The 20,123-nt window shown below is 46.1% G+C and overlaps 3 protein-coding genes across 7 annotated transcripts; 2 read left to right on the top strand and 1 right to left on the bottom strand.

Moving 5' to 3' along the window:
• Positions 1–15: 15 nt before the first annotated feature.
• LOC118791585 (apoptosis regulatory protein Siva-like) lies at positions 16–2,872 on the top strand. Of its 4 annotated transcripts, none has more exons than XM_036548989.1 (5): positions 16–229; positions 544–659; positions 1,314–1,472; positions 1,744–1,897; positions 2,735–2,872. In XM_036548989.1, exons 2-5 carry the CDS (start codon positions 557–559, stop codon positions 2,784–2,786), a joined length of 468 nt encoding a protein of 155 aa, XP_036404882.1. In that variant the 5' UTR covers positions 16–229; positions 544–556; the 3' UTR covers positions 2,787–2,872. The 4 variants fall into 4 exon arrangements, with proteins under 4 accessions (XP_036404882.1, XP_036404883.1, XP_036404880.1 ...); XM_036548990.1 differs by having other exon boundaries at positions 508–659; XM_036548987.1 differs by having other exon boundaries at positions 16–278.
• Positions 2,873–3,619: 747 nt separating this feature from the next.
• zbtb3 (zinc finger and BTB domain containing 3) lies at positions 3,620–12,052 on the bottom strand. Of its 2 annotated transcripts, none has more exons than XM_036548293.1 (2): positions 12,012–12,052; positions 3,620–6,354 (listed from the first exon to the last, which is right to left on the bottom strand). In XM_036548293.1, the coding sequence occupies exon 2, from the start codon at positions 5,926–5,928 to the stop codon at positions 4,129–4,131; it is 1,800 nt and encodes a 599-aa protein (XP_036404186.1). In that variant the 5' UTR covers positions 5,929–6,354; positions 12,012–12,052; the 3' UTR covers positions 3,620–4,128. The 2 variants fall into 2 exon arrangements, with proteins under 2 accessions (XP_036404186.1, XP_036404187.1); XM_036548294.1 differs by having other exon boundaries at positions 12,005–12,033.
• Positions 12,053–12,303: 251 nt separating this feature from the next.
• trpt1 (tRNA phosphotransferase 1) lies at positions 12,304–18,074 on the top strand. Its single transcript, XM_036548639.1, has 7 exons — positions 12,304–12,572; positions 12,672–12,753; positions 13,250–13,419; positions 13,602–13,779; positions 16,906–16,962; positions 17,075–17,185; positions 17,304–18,074. The coding sequence occupies exons 1-7, from the start codon at positions 12,507–12,509 to the stop codon at positions 17,333–17,335; spliced, it is 696 nt and encodes a 231-aa protein (XP_036404532.1). The 5' UTR covers positions 12,304–12,506; the 3' UTR covers positions 17,336–18,074.
• The last annotated feature ends 2,049 nt before the right edge of the window (positions 18,075–20,123 follow it).

The raw sequence follows: 20,123 nt of genomic DNA, 5'->3' as shown, positions 1-20,123 counted from the left end.
TGGGGGAGGGGAACAACTTCCGCCTTACTACTATAAAACACCACGTCGGTGAAGCTCTTTTTCGGAAACGTTTGTGTTGTGTGGCTTGACTCATGGCTTGGTCTGTGTAAAACTGTTGATGCGGTTGTTTACTGTCTAATACGTTGTACATGAGGACTTTGTAGCTAGCTACCAAGCATCTCGCATGTATCACCGGTGTGATGGCACAGGGGAATTCAGTCGGCAGCTAGTAAGTTATGAAGGAACATAACTAGAATGTTGACAACAACCATCATGATGTAAGTTGATAATTTGCTATAAATAAGTCCTGGGTGCGTAATATTATGTGGTGGCTACACAATGTCTGTGTCTTGCTCTCTGCTTCTGTAGTTAGTCCGTTGGCTACCTTACACTTTGTAGCTGGTTACACCTCCATCATCCACACCCAAGATATTAGTTAAATAATCACAGAGACCTTGAAGGAGTCATACACTTCTCTAGCTGTTTTATGCCCTGTTCTTATTTCAGAGAATCAACATCATACTTTACGACTTGCCTTTAAAGACAGGGGTCTGAGATGTCCAAGCGGCCTTGTCCCTGGTCAGATGGCGCCCCCCAGAGGAAAACTTATGTGAGAGAGGGGGCGGTTGGCGGAGAAGCAGAGAGGAAGGAGGTGTACGGTAAGTCTGGTCTTCTCCAGCTCTACTTTCACATCTGCACAGACCAGTGAGGGCTGAAAGAACTTCTGTAGTCCTCAGCAAATGTTACCATATGTCAGAGTCTGCGCTATGAAATACTTTCTGGTTTTGATCTTTGTCCTTCTGCACATTCCAGCTGTCTTTGTCCACTTGCTTTCACTCGTCATCATCCTACCAGTCACCTGTGCTATGGTGAAGAGGAGTATCACATGGCACACTGAATTGTGGGCCTTTGGGAATGTGGGATGCTGGCACTCCATTAGAATGGCTGATTTAGCCAAATTTATTGGGTAGTATGCACTGATAGTGTTCTAAATTATCATTCTGCTCTTTTGTCCCTAATGTTTTTTTTATGTATAGAATGAACGTATTGAATGTTTCAAGATTGAGAATCTTTGTGTACAGATGTCTTGTACAAGTTGAATTATTTTCGTATTATTTCATCAAAGTCAGTGGAAACAAAACAACCAGTTGTATACCTTGATGTTCACCTTTATTTATTATTCCTGTAAATACCAGAGGTATTACTGGGTCAGAGGGAGTACATGTTAGGGATACTGTTCTTACTGTATGTAGATCTGGACTAGGGCTTTTTCCAAGCAAATAAATGAATGTCTCCCTTTCCCCGGCTCCCAGAACGCACCAAAGCTCTGCTCTTTGCCAGTGCTCGTTCGGCGCACCTCTGTCCAGCCCCTTCTGGGCCCCATGCTACCCCGTCGCAACGGGGTACAGCTAAGGGGGGGCAGATGCGCTTAGGACCGAGGGGTGAACTACTGAGGAGCCCACACAAGACAGGTGAGTGAAGGGGGCACAGGGCTTCCTCATGGTTTTTGGGGGCACATTTTACTAATGTGCTAAAAAAGTATCAGTTAATTCCCAGAGTTTACATCCTTGTACTTGTTGCAAAATAATGCTTTGCTTTTAGGTCTATGACTGTGGTCCAGCTTTTACAGAGAAATGATGGTGTATTGTCAGCATATGGCAGCACCAAAACATTTGTAGTTCACACAGTGCAAAGTATGTCACTTTTAAAGTGTAAAGCCCTGCCCATTTCCTCTGTTCCCAGGTGAAATGGCCACCTCCCCTGTCTGTGCACTGTGCGAGCGCCCGTTGCTCAGTGGCTCCCCCTGTGAGCGGTGTGAGAAGGTGGTTTGCCCACAGTGCCAGCGCCAGTGCTCTCTCTGCCTGCGGACGCACTGCTTCACCTGCTGTCTGCCCAAGTAAGGACACTGACGGGAAAGAGATGGCCAGGGAGGGGGGCTGTGATTGGAGATGGCAGCCCACAGGAATGCTTTTGACTGGCTCATTAATATTAGCAGTAGTGGCAGTGTGCAGCAGTTGCTACAGCAGTACATCTGATGGAGAAACATTAGATGGTTTTGCGGTAAGTAGCATTTGGAAATACAAAGTACATAGATGTATGTAATTGGGGTAGGTCTGCTTCAGGCCCTTATCGCCTGTGCGGTGAGACGTGGGTAGCTTGCTGAGCTAAAGACCAACATTCCCAGTAGTACTGACCACGCTCATTGGTTCGATGTTGCCTTCATCGGACATTAACCTGTTCACTCATCCCTCTGAACTCCAGATGTAAACAGTTGGCTACCCGGGAGGAAAAACAGTTGTGGCACACACTTTGCATTTATGGCAACAGCAGCAGATGCTTCCTCCAAGTCTGCCGTTTACACTTTGCCTGGCACGTGTTCATGTGGAATACAGTTCTCCAATTACCTTCCAACATAAGTTGTGGAATCCACAGTATTCACCTGTTCTAGTGTAGGGTGTTACTTAAACTGCTTCACTAAACCAGCAGTTTGGACTGACAGGACTTGTGACCTTAATGAAAGGTCCAGTCTGCACAGCTCTATTAAAACTCCAGTGAAGTAAGTGGAGTGTACAAGCAGAACAGCACGGTAGCATTCTGTCAGGCAGTTCGTTGCATGGGTCAGACACCTTTAGTTGGCATGCCACTTTCCTCACTTGTGCCTTGCATTTGTATCTGCAGTTGAACACAGAAATGCAGTGAATGTGAACATTTTTAAAAAATTTCTTTCCATCAGTTATGAAGAGCGCTATGAGCGGATGGTTTGCATCGACTGCCCAGCCCTGTGACAACAGCATCTCATGGTGGTGCTCCGCTCTACTGCGTCTTGCTTGCACTGTAACTGGGACCACTGTACATTCACAGAGGACTCTGCTGCCCAATGCTTTTTGTAATGTCTGTGAAACAAACTTTTTGGTACAGTACAAATAAAAAAATTATCATGTTGTCAGGTTTTTGAGCTTTGAATACAACAAATAAGATGGCTCTTTTGCTTGCAGACTGTACAAAACCTCCCTCTCATCCCAGAATGCAACCTTGCAGGTCCTGTTAGAAAATACTGCACTGCATGGTGTCTGTACCACATGTCTCCACCCCTATTTTTACATATTTTGCAACACACTTAACTAGTACTGCCTCAGTAAATATTCAGCAGTATAAATGGATTACATATAAAAACTGTAAGTTGTGTACGTCACCCTGGGTCGGAGCACCTGTTAAAGAAACCCACCATGTTTGTCTGTGAAGCTATTTCCATTCCTTTGATCTTGTTGCCTGCCAAAGGACTCATCTTAACAAGAGGACATTTCATCCTCTCCCTTGAAATGGGTTTAAAATGGCTAAACATTTTGTCTCATGAATGTGAAATGTGTTGTAATTACAGGGCTCTAATGTTACTCTGGCATCCTCCAGTATCAGAAAGGGTGAGAGAAGTCAATCAAACCCCAACGCATCAAAACAAATTCATGTCTCATATTTATTCTCATAATTTTGTTGATGAAAAGAAAAATAGAAAATCAGTATAAACATGATAAAGTACTGTACATACCTGTTTTCACAGCAAATGAGCAGTGACATCAAACCTTTTTTGCTCCATTACATCTCGCTCACTTCATAGCTTGTGCACAATTATTTCCATGATGTACAAAATCAAACAAATGGTGTGACTTTTGAACAGGAGCCTGTGAGTAACGTTACAGTACTCGTGTTTGCAGCGGATTATTCCACCCTTGTCTCCAAATTGGTCTTAATCCAACTGGCAAGCCAAGTGATTTCAGGCCCCGCCGACTGCCCAAGAGCAGCATGGGAACTAATTTTTTTCATTTAAAAAAATGGTGTGCATACATATTTTAGTACCCCAGAAAAAATTCTATTGGAACTAGCAAAGAGACAGTTCAGTATCATTAAAATAAATAAATTAGGGGATTAAAAACTCTTGCTAAAACGGTTAAGACTGTACAGTCACTCCGAAGGCATCATTCGGTCCTCAGCGTTCACATCCCTTTTGTTGTTTCATCTTCCTCTTTCCCCCTTTCTTGCTCTCTTGATCCCTTCTTCCCTTCTTTTAAACTTCCCGCCATCCCCATTTGCTCATGCCACCCCCTCCGTCACCCCCCACGCCCAGGCTCCTCTCTAAGGCTGCGGAGGAGGCTGCGGATGTGGCTGTGTGTGCGGCTCGGAGTCCGCTCTGCTGCGCTTGGCGGGCAGGCCCTGGTCGTGAGCCTTGCGGATGTGGCGGTAGAGGTCGCCGGACTGGGTGTAGCTGCGGTAGCAGTAGCGGCACTCGTAGGGGCGCTCTCGCGTGTGCACGATGGCGTGTCGCCGCAGCGTGTAAGCGCAGGAGAAAGTCTTCCCACAGGTACTGCAGGTGGGCACATCCTCCACGTAGGCGCCCAGTGGGTCCTGGAAGTCCTGGAAGTAGATGGCCTGCGAGTCGGACTGCTGCGAGAGTGGCTGGTGGTGGACGGGGGGGAAGAGGGCCGGCGGGAAGGGGGAGGGCTCAGACGAGGAGGAGGCAGGGCCCTGCGGGGAAAGCGGGAAGGCCAGGGTGTCGGGGTGGTGAGGCAGGTGGAGGAGATGGGGGTGCTGGGACAGGAAATGGGGGTTTGAGAGGTCATCGTCCGTGTGGCTGCCCTCGATCTCGTCCCCGTTCTCCCCATCCAGGCCTCGACCCCGCTCTCTCCCCCCGCCCAGCATTCCGTCCATGTCCTCCAGCTCCTCGTCAGAGATGACAATGGCCTCCACCTTGACCTTAACCCCGTCTTCCTCGTCCCCTTCCCTCGCTCCACACCCGGCTGTGAATTCCTGGGTCAGAATGTGTGACTCCCGATCCCCGCCAAATGTCCGCCCCGTTCTTTCTCCCTCAGCCTGATCAAGGTGGGGTGGAGCCAGGGAGAAAGGAGTGGGCGGCCTTGGCGTCAGGGGCGTGTCCTGAACGGGGATGGGTGGGGCCATGTGAGCTGGAGGGCTGGCTACTTGCACCAGCAGTGGGGAGTCATCTCCAGCAACCACCATAATAGCCTGCTCTGGGCTGACCAAACTGCTATGGCTCGCCAGCGCCCCTGTGAGTTGGGCGGCCATATTGGCCTGGGGCTCAGAGCTTGGGCAGGCCTGTGGGAGGAGGGAGGAGGAAGAGGAGGAGCAGGAGGAGGGGTGGTTGCTGGGGTACGCTTCAGTGGAGCTGCAGGGACTGGCAAGGGCAGACTCCCCCTGGCTCCTGGGCCCGGGCTGTGAGCCTATGGGAACAGAGCCCATTCCTGGTTGAGTCGTGTCGGCCACGTCCGGACTGGCGGGGCTGAACTTGTCTGGCTCGTGAGGGTTGGGATCTGGTGCCTCCTCTTGCTCTTCCATCACCTTCTGGGTGCTGAGGGAAACGAACTGGCTGAGGTGGGGAAACTGGGCTGGTGCTGTCATGGTTTTGGAGGCCCCCACCGCCCTCTCGGCACGGTCCACCCCATCGCCCTGCCCCAGCCCTGTGGATGGGCCGCAGATCCCGCCGGCCCTGCGCATCGCCCCTGCCGTCACGCACGCTTCCTCAGCCTTGGTGCTGTCCGCCTCGGCTAGCCCACGGCCCTGTAACCGCTTCTTGCAGACGCGCACAATGTCGTTCATGTGCAGGAAGCTCGCTGCCGCTAGCACGTCCTCAGGCGGTGGCTGGGCAGCCAGCCGCAGCGTCCCCTCGTACATGAAGTCCAGCAGCAGCCCGAAGGCCGGCGGGGTCACAATGTCCCCGTTGATGGTGACCGTCTCGCGCTTGCCCAGTGCTTGCTCTGAGTAGAACATGTGGAAGAAGGGCGAGCAGGAGGCCAGGACGGCACGGTGCGCCAGGAAGCGGGTGGAGCCCACCTGGACGGTGCAGTCGCATAGCAGGCCCTGGAGCCGCTGGGATCGCAGGCTCGCCAGGAGCTGCTGGCTGTGCTGGGGGAACTCCATCACCGCTGCCAACAAGGGCACAGACACAGCAGGACAAGACCACAGGCAAGACAAACGTGAGGTGGAACAGGGGGATGGAAAGGGCAAAGGGGGTGCTGAATAAGACGGGAGGTGAGAAGGAACTAGGGTTTAATACTAGAAGGAGGCTAGAGTAGGGCAAGGTTGAGTCAAAAGGGAGGGGGATAAAAACCCAGAGGGAGGATGTATCCTTGGCCTCCTATGCAGTCGTGAGAGGAGCCTTCCTGTTGTCTTGTCGTCCGCTTCCTGGGCGCCAGGGCTGAAAGGCCGTCACCTCCGGTCTCACCTATCTAGCTTACTCCTTTTTGGTGTGCCACGCTTCAACACAACGAGACGCAATGCTGGGACACCGAGACCTCTCTCTTCCCTCATTGCCCTCCTTTAAGACCAGCAAGAAAGGACAGCAACCTGAGAAAACAGACAAGGAGAAATGATTTAGCACTGTGACATCATAGAGAAAACTCACCCTGAGGAATAAGTGATTTAGCATTGTGACATCGCAACATTGCAGTGAAAGTCCGCTCAAGAGTAAACAGTTTATCAGTGCAACATCACAAAGAAAGCCTCACTTTACATGACATTATATTATTGTCATTGATTCCAGTGATTATGCTGTCCTAACCTTCGTGGGGAGTTAATTCCACCACTGAGGGACCAATATAGACAGGGATCGTGTCTTAAAAGTAGGGCTGTAAACGTTAACGCTCGTTCGCGAGTAATCTGGAAACTTTGACGCGTTAATGTTTTAACGCAAATTAACCATATTATGAAGTTTGACTGCAACTTCCTTCCGTAATTCCAGCGCGGATATTTACCTGGCTGAATTACTGAAAGGCGTGGCAAACGCAGATGTGCTGAAGGGCAAATTTCATTTTAACCCTTTCGCATGTAACTTATTTGTTATGGTATGTAGCACGCGTGTTACCTTATATCAGGGCTCTTCAATTAGTTTGTCATGGGGGCCAGTTCATGAAGAGCATCCCAAATGAGGGGCCGGAGAGATATGGCTTGCAATATGAGTGATGACAAAACAACAATAATAATTTTTGCACCATAAGACACCCAAGTAGGCTTTTTTCGACATTCAAACAAGTTCATATGTTGTATTTTCAAACTGCATAACATCAGTGCATTGTAAGACGCACCAATAGGCTTTTTCTACAAACATATCCATATGTCATATTTTGAAACTGCATAACAACATCAGTGCATTATAAGACACCCAAGTAGGCTTTTTTTCTACATTCAAATGGGTAAATCAGAGAGCCATATCACACTCATTTAGAATTTAACTCATTTAACTGAGACTTAAGTGCACATAACAAAAAAAGTTCATAGTATGGAACATAACATTGCTTCATGGTATTTTTTGTAAATTATTTAAGTAGGCCTATTAAACTACAACAGCCATCACAATAATTGGCAAACAGCCTGCCTTCTAATGAGAGAAATGACATTTTTTTAGATTTCGCAAGAACAGTGAAATCGGGTGTATACGTTGTCAGCGCAATACGCATACAGTGGTGCAGGTGCTGGGCTGAGAGGGATGCGCGATTACTCGTGTTAATGACATTCATGTGTGAGAATGATGACACATGTAAGTAGAGCCAAACATTGTGAGGTCAAAAATGGCGAGATCCCTTGAATTAGGGAATTTCTCCTGGTTGACTTCATGTGTCCAAAACTTCTCAGAGCCTGCCACCTGTAATGACTGTCGCAGGTCATCTGATGACTGAATGTCAATGAGTTCAAGTTGTAAAGACGCCTCATCCAGTGACACTACCAGCTCCTTTGCTTTTGATGCAAACTCTCCCTCAACATTCACACAGAAAGGGTCCTTAACAAATTTCCTCACTTCAGTGGCAAACCTAGTGGCAAAGTTGGTTTTCAATGCGTCTATGAATCCCATCATCACCTCTGTGATTTGTTGACCTGATGTGCGCAATGTGGGGAAGTGGAGCATTTTTCCAGGATCAGCAGAAAAAAGTGTGAGCTTTTTTTGAAATGCATGAAGTTTCTCCTCAAGTTGCGTGACTGTTTGATCTCTGCCCTGTAGCTCTTTATTGAGTTGATTCAAGTGATGAAAGATGTCACTCAAAAAGCAAACGGCAGCGGAAAACTCCCCATTCTCCATAAGCGTCAGAAACGCACCATCAGTTACCAGCATGTTGATACGTCCCAAATCCAGCTTGTTCTCCTCAAAGAATGAAACAATTGCATTAAATATTACCTCACCAGTCGTGTGTCCCTCCAAAGGAAGAAGTCCAAGTAGATCCTCCTGAAAGCATTCACCGTCAAAAAATCTCACATAAAGGCACAACTGTGCTACATCGCTGTTGTCAGTCGGTTCATCCAGTGCAAGAGACATCACCGGCGCCTTCCTCAGCGCGTCCAAGAGAGTCTCGAAGACGTCCGATGCAAGGGCCTCCACTCTCCTCATAGTTGAGGTGTCCGATAATGGAATTTTCTTGATTGAATCAAGCAAGCTGTTTCGGGTTTTCTCGTCTGTAACCACCTCCTAAATTGACGCAAGCATACACTCCTTGACAGTCCCTGCATCTGTAAATGGCCTTTTCTTTCTCCTAATATCCACGCCACTCATAAGGATGCTGATGTAGCTCTCTCTTGTTCTGTACAAGCTCCATACAGGGTAACACATCTTTTCATAGCATGCAGATAGCCCCAAAATCTTTTGGCGGCGAGCGTCTGAGCCCAGTGGGAAAGTAGTGTCAAAGTTAGCATGGCTAGTCTTAAAATGTCTTCTCAAGTTATATTCTTTACACACGGATATGCACTCATTGCAGAATAAACATACGGGCCTAGCACAGACAGATGTAAACAAATACTTCTCTGCCCATTCGCTGTTGAATTGCCTGTTTTCTGCATCAACTCTTCTTTTTTTCAAAGTAGAAAGAGACATTTTGTCTAACTAGGCTAGTGTTAGCAAGAATAGGACCACAGTTTGAAAAGTAAAGAGATGGTGTAAGAGCGGAGAATAGCACGTCGGAGAACAGCGTCTGTGTAGTAGGCTTAATGTTGTTTCACAGAATTTCCCGATTAGTTGTGTTATTTTTCTGAGTTCCCACGCATCTTTTTTAATTTTCCCACGGGTGTGTAGGGAGAAGGGGGTGTCGTGTAAGTGTGGCGCGGGGTTAAGCTCTTGAAAGTGGACTTTAACTTGGGGTGCCACCTCTGTCTTATCCTGTACTGGGCAACGGGAGACCACCTGTATGTGTGATCGAGCAATAAATTCATTCAGTGAGACCCATTTAAATTATCACGTTGAGTTTTTTTCAAAACACAACGCAGAGCATATCAGAGGAGAGCAAAAACGCTCCTGTTACACCTGCTAGAGATGTCTTTTTCACACGCTACTCGAAGGGCCGGAACAAATTACCTCGCGGGCCGAGTGGCCAATTGAATAGCCCGGCCTTATATGGTTCGTTATGTTTTCATTTGCGTTATTAAGTTTGTTATAGATTTCAGTTAGCATTTGCTATATTTTTAGAGTTAAATCTCTGTTTCCTCAAAGCTAAAATGAGCTAGAATTTCTCCAATCCAGAGTTCTAATCGCACCAGTTTTAGCATATGCGCTAAACGGCTAATCACACCGGTGTGACCGTATGCGCGAAAGGGTTAAAAAGAAATTTTCCCTTCAGCACATCTGCGTTTGCCACGCCTTTCAGTAATTCAGCCAGGTAAATATCCGCGCTGGAATTACGGAAGGAAGTTGCAGTCAAACTTGATAATATGATTCATTTGTGTTAAAACATTAACGCGTTAAAGTTTCCAGATTACCTTCCAGGAGAGGACTAACTTGTCTACAATCTCCTTCTTCGTAGACAGGTCATCAAGTAGACCTTATCTCATTTCCTCCAGATGCAGTGTAGTGGCTTTTAAACCCAAATTAATAATGGATTATCCACAATCTGGAGGCATTTGCAAGGTTCAATTTTAGCAAGAGTTGTTGCATTACTTTGCATATGTGTCTGTTTCTACATGTCCCTCCCCTGTATGTTGGAATCGCCAATTTGACCAGCCGTTTGCATCACCTGTACAGGCAGGAAGTGCTCAGGCAAGGTGCATGCAGTCCTCTGATACACTTGTTCACACTGCACACTCTTTTACACTACAAGCCCCTCCTACACCTTATCTACCAGACTGCCATACTGCAAAATTCAGGAAAGGCTTCGGCTTACAAACATCTCCACTAGAAGGCAGCCGTATTGAGAAAGAGTCACCTGTGAGATTTCTGATCCCCGTGACACACCTGGTGCTGTTTCAATGGGACTGACAGTGTGGGAAGAGCACTCTCCCCTTGTCCGTTTACTAGCTACTTGTGCAACCGGATCAGTCAAAAAATGTAGGGACCATGCTGCTGCCTCCAGGCGCCCCCCGGAAGGGGCTGGAGGGAGACATAACCTCCCTCCTCCTGATTGTCTGGCCGCATACCTAAATTTCAGTGCGAGCAGTAAAAAAAAAAAAAAAAAGTGTAATTTTTTCTCCACTTTCCACAACACAACACTGGCTACTGGACACCAGACAGGCCATTGCACACAGCTTTGATCGTACACTCTGTACGTTTTGGCCTCTGTGGTGTAAAGAGCCTCCTGACACTTGTTGTTAACTGTGTCCTCTTTGTGCAGATTTTCATGCCACTATTACATGAACTGTGTAAGTTGCTCTGGATCAAAGCCTTTGCCAAATGACAATGAAATAATGGATCTGAGAAGAGGCTTGTGATTCACCGCTAAAGAGGACTTGGCTTCTGCTGCTGGCAGGTCCATCTGAGGTGTTTCTGACACCATCTCATCCTGTTGCACTAGTGAACAATGGTGAGCATTAAGCTGCAGTGAGATTGCTCAGCGCACCAACGATGACTGTATTGTCGCCCCCTTACAGTTGACTGCTGATGAGCAGGCTGATGCCACCTGCCGTTTTTGATGCTGTGGAACTGGCAGAGATCGATCATAAAGATGAACCATGAGGCCACCCAAATCTCAGCCTCGGACTCCCCATCTTGAGTTCGAGACACACTGGCACTTGATGCTCAAGACGACCAAGGGGAATGCAGACCTGGTCTGGCACCGAACATAACTATTGTTTTTGTGATGCGAATTACTGGGTAATGACTTTGTAACCTATTACTTTGTTTTCCCTTCCTGATTTCCACCAGACTTGAAATTTAACAGGTAAAAACAACCTCATAACCTGTGCCCTGCCACCTCAGTGACAAATGAGATGATGTAGCTAGTACCTGTACAGCCAACTCAAAGTGTATCAGTCTCTGAGGAATAACAGTTGCAGAACATATTATTAACGGATGTCACAAGTCCTTAGAAACATGAGCATAAACGTTTCCTTTGATTTTCTGTATATTTAAGAAAGGGGTGGCATTAAATACAAACCGGGAAAATACGTAACTTTACCATCAACAATCAAGAAAATCCTAAAAAAAAGAAAGCAACTTGCTCTGGAAACCGACTTGGCTACACGTCAGCCGTCTAGATCCTAAAAGATTCCTCTCGGTAGTTCTACCGTTGTTAACAGCACTGCGGTAAAATTCTGAGTAGCTAACCAGCCATCAATACCCAAATGAATGAAATCAACGTAGTTGGATACTCAGTTACCAAAACAATGTAGTAAGCTTGCGACCGTCGCATTCGGTTTGCGCATATATGCTACAAATTAACAAACAAGCTATTTAGCCTGCAAAATGAACTAACAAAATGAACACTACGCTAGCCGGTGAGTGAAGCCACAACAACGCCGTTTGGACCGGGTCAGTGTTCTGTCCAACGGAAGGTGTTATTAACGTTACGGTTATCTTCGCTCGCAACCAATGCATGAAAACAGGCACGGCTAGCAGGCTAACCTGCACGGGAGCAAACAAATCGGCCTTTTTTTATTCCTGAAACGGCCTTTCTTCGGCACCGTTAACAATGCTTTTTTAAAGAAGACATGTACGGGACAGTTCTGTCTTCATAAAAACAAAGGCTTGTACATTTACAAAATACATTTTGTTAACTAGTAATCAAATAGTAAAAGAAACTCTCACCCCTCACCTCAAAATGAAAACAGCTCCCGTCTACCGTAAAGCGTTTTCTTTGCCCCCTTAGCGAATATTACACGAACTGCGAGGTCCAGCCCACTGGTTCCAATACGCTGCTTTGATTGGATAGTTTTTTGGCAAGGTTATTTTATTGGTTTTCAGATAAATTATTCTCACTGTAATGTGGAGCTTTCAAGGTATTTTTAGCCTTTGTGCTCGATGCTTGCGGCTATCGACGAATCTTGTCTGAAGGCGTGCTGTTGTGTGGGTGTAGCTAAGAGGTGTCCATATCAGGCAGGCTTAGCCCGGCCTTGGGGGTGCTGTGTCGGTTCGTTTCGGTTGGAAGATTCAGCTGTGAACCTCAGACTATTTTGACAAATTGTTTCAAACTGCGCAACAGTATTTTGAAGCAGGGATTTTAGATATGTAGTTTGCTTAGCTCTCTTTTTGACAGGTTGACAAGTGGAACGGGTCCAAATCCTTCTCGTTGGGCACGATTGACCACGGAATGGAGGGACAGAGAAGAGGACGAGGAGGAGGGAGGAGAGGAAGACGTGGTGCTCGAGGTGGAGAGGTGAAAGAGTGAGAAGTTCAGTGCAATAGCAGCAGTATTTTAAAAGGCAGGATGAAGTTGTACTCTAACGGCGTTTCTCTGGTGCGCGTTGTCTCTAAGGAGAGGGATGTGCGTCTGTCCAAGTCCCTGTCGTTCGCTCTGCGCCATGGAGCCGCTCAGATGGGGCTGAACATGAGCTCTGGTAAAGAGGGTCGGGGGGGGTCACATAGTCACAGGACTGAAGCTTAGCATGCTGGACTTTTAAGTCATCATTCCTCTGTTCCTTCGGTGGAATATTTAAACTACAGATCCACAGACCATGTCAAAACGTGACCATTAGCTAAACCACCAAAGCTAGAGCTAACCAATCACACATGTACATTATAATATCACTTATTATAATACAATAAGTGATGAGGTGGTACAGTAGGTGTGCTTTGCATAGAAGCCATTCAGTATTATTATGGAAGTGAGCCACATTTACAAGTGGGCTTGAGCCCCTGTGTTATTGGTCCTAAAATCAGGAATGCTCTTTCCTGCCAGACTGCCCATGCTAAGCCATGCCTTGTTTTACATTTATGCCCCTGCTTTCCAGAAAGTCTCTGCACAGCCCTGATTGAAACTGCAGCTGGACTAAGTCAGCGCAGCTTGATCCAAGAGACCCCCCCCCCCCCCTTATTTCCATTTCATCTTTTTAGATGGCTTCCTCTTCGTGGAGGATCTCTTGTCACACCCTCAGTTCCGCTCCTTCTCGTTGGAGGATGTGGAGAGAGTTGTGGCCACCAACGACAAGCAGCGATTCAAGCTCCGCCCTGATCCTGAAGATGGACGCCTGCAGATCCGTGCCAACCAGGGACACTCTGTGCAGGTGAGCTCAGTAAACAGGTCGGCAAGCCCCGAGCTGCTGCTGGAACTCAGAGGACAGCAGATCCTGTTCATGGATGAGTTGACACATCATTTGGACCAGAAGCAGTTTTCCTCCTGATCATTTGTCAGTCTCTTGCCAGCTTTAAGATGCAGCAGCTTTGCCTCTCTCCCTGTGGGCTGTAGGTGGCGGACCTGGAGCTGCGGGTGTTGAAGCATGAGGACCCAGACTGCCCTGCCGAGGCTGTGCATGGCTCCTACCTCCAGCACTGGCCCTTCATCCGCTCTCAGGGCCTGAGGCGGATGAATCGAACCCACATCCACCTGGCGCCTGGGCTGCCGGGGGAGGGAGGGGTGATTAGCGGTGAGTGAGAAAGTGAATCAGAGGAAGGAAGGAGGATGGGGTGAGGCGAGTGGTGCCATTGGGATATATTCAGGTTAGTGGTGGCTGAATTGCACCACGTTTATTCGGTCATTGTTCCCTGAATAATTAAGTGGCAACTAATCCCAAAGTTTTCTGTTAAATGTGTCAGATTATAGCTTTCTTGTCTTACAAAATTCAAATTACAGAACAGAGCTAAATGTAGTTAAATCGATTTAAATTACTGGGAATAAACTTTTAGGTTAGGTTGAGTGCAATGAACAATAACGTTTAGAACACAGACCTCACAAAAGCTGTGATGTGTCAAGAGCATTTAACGTAATTTAAATCGATAAATGACATCCTTGTTAATTAAACAATCTCATGTGGTAGCTTTCGCAAGCACACAAACAGAAAATCTACCGTGTTTCGCGAGCATAATCATTTACTCTATTTGCGTGTTTGGTGTCAATTATTCTGTGAATTATTTGTTTTATTGTTATTCAAGGAGGATAAAGGGGAACAGGTTGAAAGTAATGATAGATTTAAAGGTAGTGTTTGGGCTTCCCCTGTTTCCAGCTCACCAGCCACCACTGCTAGCTTGGCGCTAGCGAGAAAGCGGAGACGTATAGAGATGTATACAGTGACGTAATGACATGGCTCTATGGTGGCTCTCTAGCCCGTGGAAAAGCAAACCGGTTCATAGAAGATTTGCAAGTTGAAGCAACTCCGAACTGGCACTAGCACCAGCCCAGAACTAGCACCTAGTTCGCATTGGTGGAAAAGGGGTATCAGTAGCTTCAGCCAACCTGACCCTCTCTAACAGGATGGTGGTGACATTCTCCCTTTCGAACATGAGCCATAAATCTACCCTTGAGTTCTAATTCTCAGCATTTTTCTGATATCCGAGAGTCTCTGAACCATACACAGGTGCCTGTTCTTTTAAGCCTTCATAGGACCATCGTAGATACCTTGCTTCACACCTTTTCGGTCTAGTTGTGTAAAGAACAGCAAGATGATTTTCACGCGTATAAAATTAAACCATGTCGATGATTTTTTTTTTTTAATTAGGGTTAGGGTTCCAAAAGGAAAAATATTATTTCTAAAACGTTTTTCATAGACACAACTTGTAATCCTTCTAATTGCCATCCTTGTCTGCCTCCAGTTCCCAGAATGCTCTGTGAAGGTGGTTACTCTCACTGCTTCCATTTGCAAGCACAAGTGTAGCATGCTCATAAACTGGGTCTAAATTCAGATTCTGCATAATAAATCACAAACCAGCTTAGACAAAGATTACATCTCTATCTTACCTCATGGTTTGGAGTCTGTTGTCTGTTAAAGGAATCAAGTACAGCTTATGAAGAATGAGTAACAACACTGCTATTTGCAAAGAGTGGGAGAGGTGGAGCACTGCATTTTAGGCATTGTATGAATGTTACATAGCCTACCATATGTTAAGAAACCTCAAAAGGGCTTCGGATTAGCTCATGTCCTTTGTTAGTAAAACAAGTGAAGACATTTCCACTACGGATACCTAGTAAAAGGCAGGTAAAGAACATTTGAGGTTTTCACTGAGATTCTTCTCTAGGTTCCCTCACTATCTAGTTGGCTGGGTAAAGATGCTTGCAGTTTTGTGGGAACGTTTTAAGAAGGTTGGTCAGTCAAGTCTGGTTTTCACTGACTGCCATAGCTGCACGTTTGTGTTTATATGGTGAGTCAATATGGAGGTTGGCATTTCAATTCATGACATCTCACCTACTCAAGTGCTGTGGACCCCAGAGCATGTTAAGGCCCTCCACATACTCAACACAGATACACCCACCATGCACTGTCATTGCATCTTGCCTGGGAAGGGGTTGAGGTACTCCTCAAGAACTGTGGAGTACTGAGATGTATCTCTCAGCACTGCACTGCACGCTGCCTACAGAGCAGTCCCACTATGTACCACTGGATGGTGGTGTTACAGAAGTTTGGCAATTTCTTCTGGGGAAAACTCACTCATGTCCCATCCCCAGGATAAAGGTTGTAAACAGTATACACTTTAATTACAGTTTGCCGACACCTGGCATGGATTCTGTTGGAGATGACAGCATTAGTATTTTCAAAGAGAAATTTCTGTAACACATAAAATACAAACTTGACCCCAAGTGGACATGGAGGTGTACACTTCTCTGAACCGTACAGCTACACAAGATTAAGTAAGTGATGAACTGCTTTTGAAATGCACTGTACATTAGAGGACATTAGAGGACATTCCATTAATGGAGTCATCTGTGTGGAGCGTGTAGCAGGACTTGGAATTATCTTTTTCTAGTCATGCCTACACTCTATAACCTGTTAATTTGCATTAAATTGCTTTACATTACATAACATTAATTTAGCAGATGCTTTTATCCAGAATGACTTCCAGCACAAGAAGATGGAAGTGTATACATCCAAGTTAAGTAAGCAACGTCAGACCAGGCTACCAACACTTCCAGACCAGTGAGTGAAAGCACAATATCATTCAAGTACTATCACAAGTTAACTTGTGCTGATCTGAAACTAGACAGCATAGAAAATTATGGGAAGTTGTTGCGTATATCTCAATGTTACTAAATCATATATCCATATATCCATAACTGGTAGTCACGCTACACGTAAAAAAGTGGCAAGTTTATTTATAACTAAATGAATTGCTCACTTAATGTCAAAGGAGAAATCCTGATGGTTGCGGACTACAGCGAAAGATCATGGTGAACAATGCTAATTTTGTGTTGATCTGGTATGCAGCATTGAAGGTAAAATATTTATTCTATTATTATATTCATCAGAATGAGCTGTTAATGATACTTGAAAAACCACTAGTACCTTAGTTAGAATAACCATTAAAAATACACTTTTTGGCTTTGGTTTTCAACAGGATGAGCATGCCTGCTTATGCTTGATATACTTGTACTCAGGACCCATTACACCCCCTGGGTCAGAACACTATCCTCAGATCATCTCAGGTGACACTAGCCCATAGCTAGGTTGGGTCAGTGATTAGATGCAGAGGGAGTGAGATAGAGAGGTGGGAGGATTCTTTCCAATTTCTGAGTTGTGATTTGCACGGCTCTGATTGGTGGTAATTCCTGTCACTCTACACAGGCATGAGGCGGAACTGTGACCTGGCTGTTTACGTTGACGTCCACAAAGCCCTGTCTGGTAAGGACATGCAAGACAGCCAAAACTATTGAATGACAGCATTCTTGTTGCTGTTTCAGAGCTCTGAGTTTTAAACACTTTTCTGTGTGTGTGTGTGTGTGTTCTGATGTAGATGGGATCTCATTCTTCTGGTCGGAGAACAGGGTGCTGCTGACCCCGGGGGATTCGGAAGGGTTGCTGGCTCCCCGATACTTCACCCGCGCCATCAGGCTGAAACCCTCACGTGAGGCTTCCTCCGATCCACTGCGACACCCAGACAACATTTCCCCAACGTTACAGAATCATGATGATAACATCTTGTGCCAGTCAGTACTGATTTATGGTCTACCTCCTATTTGCAGAGTGTGAACTTCCTCTGGAAGAGAAGCTGTGATCCGGAAGGGGGAGGGGCCCGGTTTGGAGGTCGTCTGACCGTCCCTACACAGATCAACTGGATCCGATGATTCCTTAAAGCTGCAGGTTGCCATGGTGACCAGAACAGTAGGGGGACGAGTCTGGTAAAAGTAAGGGTCGTCACAAGTGTCACAAGTGGAGAGTATTAACACTGAATATGGATATAAAAATGGGAATATCAAGAGCCTATCCTTCTCAGGAGTCTCAGGAGCTCCTTCCTCTCCCGCTAGCTCAGAAGGGACAACCATGCATTTCATCAATATCCGATAGGCGCGTGTGATGATATAAAGCATCCCGGACCTCGCGCTCAGACACGCCCCCGTGGATACAAGCGCGAGGGGCGGGGGACGGGATATGTGGACATTCAGCAGAGGGGGGAGCGAAGGAGCCCTGTGTCCCAGTGGCCTGTCCATATTAGGCAGCACTCTGTGCTCAAGCGGCTGTGGTTTCCTGCACCGCGTGACACAGCGCTGTGCTAGCACGGCGGCTCTCATCTCTTTTGTTCCTCGCTGTCACTCTTTGCAGTGGCATGGGTGACACCCCAGCTGGTCACAGCCAGGTGAAGACCCGGACCTCCGGCACTCTCAGTTCAGTGTGTTTCACAAGCACTTCTTATCCTTTCTGTTCAGAGCAATCCTCAAGCCTCCATGAGACATTTTGGTGCATTTACTGTAAATATACACCTCATAAAATATAAATCTTGCAAGTAATGGATTTTATCAGGTGTTTTCTCTCTTTTTTTGGACAGAGAAATGAGTGCACCACACAAACACATGAATGTGAATTACTAGACTTCTTTACTGCAGTGAACATGTGAGGGGCACGTTAGAGTTTCATTCAAAATGAGGCAATACTTGGCCTTACTCACTCTCAGCTTGTGACAGGACCTAGGCCTCTACAAAGCATGTGTGTACCACTGAAAGGGATGGGTCTTCCTCTTGAGATACACACTAAGTGTCTTTACCATTCTAAATACAAACACATTTTATAAGATCACATGGTCTCTGAGAAACTGTTTGATAAATATGGTCACAGCTCAGAGTAGAGGAACAGTAATATGGTAAGAATGTGGCGATGTTCATGCGCCATTGCCTCCCCCAAAGCATGTGGCTGAATGGAGTGAGTCAAAACTCAGCTGGAATGAACCAGTATCAGAGCTTTGAGCTGAAGCACCGAGACATCTCATGAAGAAATATGCCCATTTTGTTCATTTTTTATGGTGCTTTATTTGGAATTCCAGTGAAAAACATTCACGATTCAGGTACACGTCAAGAATACTAATGATCATCAAGCTTGGCTTTGCACAGCACATAGGGAGTATGAGTTGCATTTGGAGTTGCAGTGTGAGGATTGTGTGAAAATTTATGATAGGACACAGATACCAAATCAGATATGACAGATCTTGAGAAATAATACTGAATGGAAAGCAAATTTGAACACAAGCACTTTCGGTTTGTGGTGTTAAGCATTGATGGAATATAATCATAAGGTCGTAAGCAGGTGATGCTAATACAGTTTCATAATTACAGTTTTGAATAACGTCTATATTACGTCATTTCATTTAGCAGACACTGTTACCAGAGCGACTTCCAAGTGTAAGTGCATCACTATGCTAAGAGTGGGTATCACAAAGTATTACAAGAGGTCAGTAAGATACAAAGTTAAGCGCTAAGCTAGTGTAGAGTGTCTTTTTTTGAATATAGCAATCGATAGTATAGATAGACATAGATAGGGAGGAAGGTAGGCTAGAGATACAACTTGAAAAAATGAGTTTTAAGCTTTTTCTTGAAGGCATCCAGGGAGTCTGTTGTCCGAATCTCGGCAGGAAGATGATTTCACCAGTGTGGAGCAAGTACTGAGAAGAGGTGGGTTCAAGAGATACTGTCCTCGTATTTCAGGACACAGAGGCGACCCAAGGTAGCAGAGCGCAACCCTCTTGCAGACTTGTAGGCCTTGATCATGTCCTGTTTGTATTGTGGGACTGATCCGTTAAGTCCTTTGAAGGTTAGTAGCGAGGTCTTGAACTTGATCCTCGTTGCAACCGGTAGCCAGTGGAGGAACTCAAGGAGAGGTGTCACATGGGCCTGCTTGGGGGAGGCTGAACATCAATCAGGCTGGATAAGATGCAGTGGTCAGACAACATACGCTGGGACGCCAGCAAGCAGCGAGTTGCAGTACTCTGGACGTGACAGGATGAGAGTCTGTATCACCACTTGGGCTGTGTATTTGTAGAGGTAAGGTCTGATCTTCCTGATTTTGAGTAACAGGAATCTGCAGATCCTTGTTGTGTAAAGCCTGTTACTCTCCACAACACATCAGTTATCTCTACAGCAGTGACTGAACCCCCTACCACAGCTCTTTCACTCTCAGCACTGACTCCAGAGGGGCTTTTCTCATGAGCTCTACAGATGTTGATAGTTATAACCAGTTAAATGGCTAAAAGAAACAGGTAATGGAAAGCCCCAATAAAATAAATTGCTGATTGTTTACAGATGGAAACATGTTGTGAGAGCTCAGCAGGAATTTGAATTCCCTCATTATCCTTGCTTCCCTCCAGGCTATCTAGTGAATTACTGCTACAAGGCCCCCATCTCACAACACCTAAAGCTGCCTTCAAACTGCAAATCACTCGTTAATGGGGATTAATTAAGCCTTATAACTGACTCTGTGGAGTTATTTAAGAACAGACATAAAATTAAAAAAACAAAGATAGATAGGAAGTGGTCCCCTGGGTTTGGAATTGACTGCCTTGGCATGGTTTCAGTGAG

This window comes from Megalops cyprinoides, chromosome 16 (genome assembly GCF_013368585.1).
Source record: "Megalops cyprinoides isolate fMegCyp1 chromosome 16, fMegCyp1.pri, whole genome shotgun sequence".
Classification (NCBI taxonomy): Eukaryota; Metazoa; Chordata; class Actinopteri; order Elopiformes; family Megalopidae; genus Megalops; species Megalops cyprinoides.
Note: the sequence above shows the minus strand (reverse complement) of the source record. Positions and strands in the feature narration are given on the sequence as shown.

What these genes read in the sequence shown, in the direction of transcription:
- LOC118791585 (XM_036548987.1), top strand. Translation starts at nt 256, where the DNA reads ATGTTGACAACAACCATCATGAT. An exon ending in TTGACAACAACCATCATGAT is followed by an intron (nt 279 to 543) that starts GTAAGTTGATAA and finishes TTGCCTTTAAAG; the next exon opens with ACAGGGGTCTGAGATGTCCA. An exon ending in AGAGAGGAAGGAGGTGTACG is followed by an intron (nt 660 to 1,313) that starts GTAAGTCTGGTC and finishes CCCGGCTCCCAG; the next exon opens with AACGCACCAAAGCTCTGCTC.
- trpt1 (XM_036548639.1), top strand. Translation starts at nt 12,507, where the DNA reads ATGGAGGGACAGAGAAGAGGACGAGGAGGAGGGAGGAGAGGAAGACGT. An exon ending in GGAGGGAGGGGTGATTAGCG is followed by an intron (nt 13,780 to 16,905) that starts GTGAGTGAGAAA and finishes CACTCTACACAG; the next exon opens with GCATGAGGCGGAACTGTGAC. An exon ending in CATCAGGCTGAAACCCTCAC is followed by an intron (nt 17,186 to 17,303) that starts GTGAGGCTTCCT and finishes TCCTATTTGCAG; the next exon opens with AGTGTGAACTTCCTCTGGAA.
- zbtb3 (XM_036548293.1), bottom strand. Translation starts at nt 5,928, where the DNA reads ATGGAGTTCCCCCAGCACAGCCAGCAGCTCCTGGCGAGCCTGCGATCC.